The sequence below is a fragment of the Impatiens glandulifera genome, chromosome 1 (assembly GCF_907164915.1).
Source record: "Impatiens glandulifera chromosome 1, dImpGla2.1, whole genome shotgun sequence".
Classification (NCBI taxonomy): Eukaryota; Viridiplantae; Streptophyta; class Magnoliopsida; order Ericales; family Balsaminaceae; genus Impatiens; species Impatiens glandulifera.
In genome coordinates this window covers 153,971,172-153,976,319 of record NC_061862.1, presented here as the reverse complement: position 1 = coordinate 153,976,319, position 5,148 = coordinate 153,971,172, and the positions used below count along the sequence as shown (strand labels likewise).

General features: G+C 30.7%; 1 protein-coding gene across 1 annotated transcript; it reads right to left on the bottom strand.

The window, feature by feature from the left end:
• Positions 1-3,768: 3,768 nt before the first annotated feature.
• LOC124911854 lies at positions 3,769-4,548 on the bottom strand. Its single transcript, XM_047452388.1, has one exon. It carries the CDS (start codon positions 4,546-4,548, stop codon positions 3,769-3,771), a length of 780 nt encoding a protein of 259 aa, XP_047308344.1.
• Positions 4,549-5,148: the final 600 nt, after the last annotated feature.

The window sequence follows — 5,148 nt, the reverse complement described above, 5'->3', positions numbered from 1 at the left end:
AACTATTTTTAAGTTATTTTATAAGCTACTACTTTTATAAACATAAAGAGAAACCCTTAATCTTTGCATTGTATCACTAGTATGTATTTAACCTTATTCCGTATCAAAGATCATGTGACGCTTTTTTCTAATAAGATTCTAATAAAACTTGATGAATCAATATTGATTTGATGAATCAAGATCAAGAAAATAGTTGAAGAGAAATAATCTGATGTATTATTAGAAAAAGCAAGCGGTGATTAACACCAATGTATTTACATAACAAGGGTCATTTGCCCCGATTGTTCTTTCAGTTACAACAAATAATAAAATAGTCCTTAAAATATTACTTTATATTTAAGTAAGGTATTAAACTTATTATACTAACAAATTATCTTTAAACTTTATAATCTGCACAGATTAACTCACAAATTAGTTAGTATAAAATTATAAATAACAAAATAATATTACTTATCTCAATATTCCCCCTTCAAGATGAACATCTTGGAGAAATAGCTTGGATCGAAGATAATTAAACATCGTAAAATCCAAAGCTTTAGATAATATATCTGCAATTTGATTTTTGGTAGAAACATATGTCAGTTTAATAAAACCAGCCAAATAATGATTCTTATCAATATGACAGTCAATGTCAAGATGCTTTGTACGTTCATGAAATACTGCATTTTCAGAAATATGAATTGCAGCTTGATTATCACAATATAATGTAACTGGAATTGGCATTTCAATTTGAAAATCTGTAAACAGATATGAAATCCATTTAATTTCACAAGACATAGCCGCCAAACAGCGATACTCAGCCTCAACTGATGATCAAGAAATTGTTGACTGTTTTTTGGTTTTCCAAGAGATAATAAAATTCCCAAGAAAAATACAGTAACGTGTGAGTGACTTTCTAGTAAGAGGACAAAATCCGTAATCTGAATCTGCATAAGCATGTAATTTAATTTCATTATCAAATAGATAGAATGTCTCAACAGAAGCAATACCTTTTTAAGTATCTTACAACATGAAGAGCAGCTTCCCAATGACAAATAGATGGTTCATTCCGACTAGTCTCCTGAACCTACTTGGTTCAGGTATAGATTTATGCAATTCTTCATGCAGTTTGATACCCCTAATCATAGGGGTTTTAGTTGGTTTACAACCAATTAGACCAACATCATTTATTAGATCTAATATATACTTTCTTTGATTCATATGAATGCCATTGGCAACATGTATGATTTCTAGACCAAATTTTTTTTTTTGCAATTCCAAGATCTTTAATTTTGAATCAATTGTTTTTTTAAGCATAGAAATTTGATCAATATCATTTCCAGCTATCAATATATCGTCGACATAGATAAGTAGGGCAATAATAGACTAATCACAATGTTTAATATATAAGCAATGGTCATATTCTGATTTTCGAAAACCCATTTGATTCAAAATAGATGATATTTCTGAATACTATTGTCTATAAACTTTTTTGAGTCCATACTGACTTTTATTTAGCTTACAAACAATGTTCTTAGAGTCAAATTGAAAACCATCTGGAATTTTCATATAAATTTCTTCTTCAAGTGATCCATAAAGAAAAACATTATCAATATAAATTTGGTGTAAAAACCATCTTTTAGAAGCTGCTAAGGCAATAACGAGTCTAATAGTAATATTTTTGGCAACCGGCGCAAAACATTGATTAAAATCAATTCCACTCTTTTGATTATAACCTTTAGCTACAAGTCTTGCTTTATACTTATTTAATGTGCCATTAGCATTCAGTTTAGTTTTGCAAACCCACCTACATCCAATTGTTTTCTTTCCTTTAGGCAATTCTGTTAATTCTCAAGTTCTATTAACTCTTAAAGTTTCTAATTCATTATGCATAGCTTTCACCCAATCTGGATTTTGTGAGACTTCTAAATAAATTTGAGGTGTTGAAATATGATCAATGTTAGATAAAAAAATTAATGTATTCCTCATCTTTTAAAAAAGAATGAAAATAGTAAGTGTTTGGTGTATATTTACTAGATTGTTTGTGAGAAGTCTCAACTTGATTAACTACAAAATCATTCATCCAAGTTGGAGTGTGTTTGTGTCGATGACTTCTTCTACAATTTAATTTAGAAATATTCTGGTTTTGTGTCGTTTCTATTTGAGAAATATTATGATCTACTTCAGTGATGTGTTCATGTGAAAGTGATTCAAAATTATTTTCATTGACTTGTGTTTGATTTGGTTCAGATTTATCTTCTGATGAAGAGATAAACATTTGATTATTATTTAGAGATATATTATTTGAAATTATTTGTTTCTCTTTATAAGGAAAAATGTCTTCATGAAAAACATCATCTCGAGATGTAGTGATTTCTCCCGAATCAAGTTGATAAACAAGATATCCTTTTTAGCTTGAAGGATATCCAATAAAAACACATTTATGCCTCTATCTTGAAATTTTGACTTGATTGGTAGATGATTTGCAATATAACAAAGACTACTAAAAACTTTTAAATTGTTATAGTCAAATTCAGTTTAAGTGAGCATATAAAGAGGTGTTTTCCATTTTAAAACATATGTAGGCATTCTGTTTATCAAATATGTAGCAGTAAGTAGAGATAATGACCAAAAACTAATTGGCACCCTAGAATGTTTCAATAAAAATCTTGCAACTTGTGTTAAATGTTTGTGTTTACACTCCACAACTCCATTTTGTTGTGGAGTATAAACACGGGACTTTTGGTGAATTATTCCCATATAATTAAAAAGTTCAGAACATTTAGCATTAACAAATTCTGTTCTATTGTCACTTCTGATTGTTTTAACACTATTAGTAAAATGATTTCTAACCATGAGAAGAAAATGTTTAATCTTATCAAATACAAGTGTTTTATCTTTAAGAAGAAAAGTCCATGTGCATCTTGAAAAATCATCTACTATTGTAAGCATATAAGTTGTGTTTGTCAAAGACTCTTCTTTATAAGGGCCCCATAGATCAATGTGTATAAGGTCAAACCTGTCTGTTGAAAAAGACAAACTGTTTTGAAAAGGCATTCTATGAAACTTTGTAATTAGACAAGTTGAACAATGAGACATTTCATTTGCTAAAAAAGGAAATATTATTTTCAAGACATTATTAGATGGATGCCCACATCTTTGGTGCACCATCGCAAACTCACTAACATTGAAGAAATTTTCAGAAACAATATATATTTTTCCTTTGTCGAAATCATTTAAGGAAGAATAGAAAAAAAGATTTTCAACTCTGTTTCCAATTTCATAGATTGCATTTTGATCATGGTCCTGCAACACACAATTATTTTCAAAAAAAGTGCAGGTTATCTTATTATCTCTTATTAGTTTTACTACTGAAATAAGATTGTATTTGAAATCTGGTGCAATAAGTACATCTTTCAAGTTAAAATTTTCATTTAACCTTAAATCTCTAATTTCACTAATGGATTTGGAAGATCCATCTGCAAAGTATAAAGATTTGTTTTGTTCCAACTTATGTATTTGTGTAAAAAGATCCCTATTATTGCATATGTGGCTGCTAGTACCTGAGTCTATCAACCACATATTCTTTCCTTTCTCTAAATGATTTAGGCTCATGCTTAATTCAATAGCTTTAAAAACATAAGAGTTAGCAGACTTACCTGCTTCAAAGTTTATGTTCTTTCCTTTTGAATGTCCTACTCCCTTTAAAGTTCCTGCTCCACTTGAATTTCCTACTCCATTGACATCCATCCTCATTTCTTTAATCAATCTCTGAATTGCTTTAAATTCTCATTGAGAGATTTCAACTGGTGCATCTTCATCATCAAAGAATGGTGTGTTTGCTGCATATACTGCATTTCTTATCTTTGAATTTTCCCACCATTCAGGGTAGCCAAGAATTCTGAAACATTGTTCCTTGATATGCCCTCTCATCCTACAATGATTACACACTGTGTTCTTATTATTCTGTCTTCCATCATCAGGTCCTCTTGTCTTCTTCATAAGTCCTCCATTTGAATTCACGAACATAGTCGAATGATGCTGATGGTTTTGAATATTAATCTGTTTTTTCTTCTCAACATTGAGTAACATGGTGAAGGCTTTGTATACATTTGGTAGAGGATCCATCATGAGTATAGAATCCTTGATGTTCTCAAAAGAGTCATCAAGGCCTAATAAGAACAAGTATAAATTGATATTTTCATAATCCATTATCACTTGTTTCTCAAGTTTACATCCAACGCATGTGTCTATATTAATTTTATAACAAGTGCAGTTTCTGTGTGGTTGTAAATGAATAAGTTCAGCCCAATAAAGCATTGTTCTCGAATAATACTCTTCTAGGTCTAAATCACCTTGTTGAATTGTGTAGATATTCTTCCTCAATTGATACTGTGTTGGCCCATTGTTTCCTTCATAGCATGCTTTGATTTCGTCCCATAATTGTTGTGAAGTAAGAGTGCTCTGAAAATGAACATTGTTCTTCTTATCAATAGTATTCATAATCCAAGTTCTTACAGTTGCGTCGACCATCCTCCAAAATATAACTTCTTTGTTATCACTTGGCATCTTACAAGAACTGTCTATAAAACCTGTCTTTATCTTGGAAAAAGTCCTAATTGAACGCTCGTGCTCCACTCAAATTAGTTAAGCCTCGTAAGAACTGTCGATGTAAGAACGGTTGAAGAAGATTCTCCTCCATGTAGATATAAAGGATCAGTGCGATCACGCTTTTTTTCCTCCATTTGAAAGCAAAGTTATGATGAATCTTGAACAATTTCTTCTATAGTTGTGTTAGGGTTTTGATCCTCCATTGGTTGTTCGTCGACACTTGAATCTTGATGAAGTCTTGAATCTGGCGCTCTAGTAGTTGAATGTTGTACCTTAGATTTAGGGCTTAGATCTTCTGTCGGTTCGTCTAGAAGATCGTCGTTATCATAATTGAACGGATCGTAAATCAGTAAATCTTTTCTAGATTGTTTCTCCTTGTGCTCTGATATCATAATAAAACTTGATGAATCAACATTGATTTGATGAAACAAGATCAAGAAAATAGTTGAAGAGAAATAATCTGATGTATTATTAGAAAAAGAAAGCGGTGATTAACACCAATGTATTTACATAACAAGAGTTATTATTCCCGATTGTTCTTTCAGTTACAACAAATTA

Coding starts and splice junctions, on each gene's coding strand:
- LOC124911854 (XM_047452388.1), bottom strand. CDS start 4,548: ATGCCAAGTGATAACAAAGAAGTTATATTTTGGAGGATGGTCGACGCA.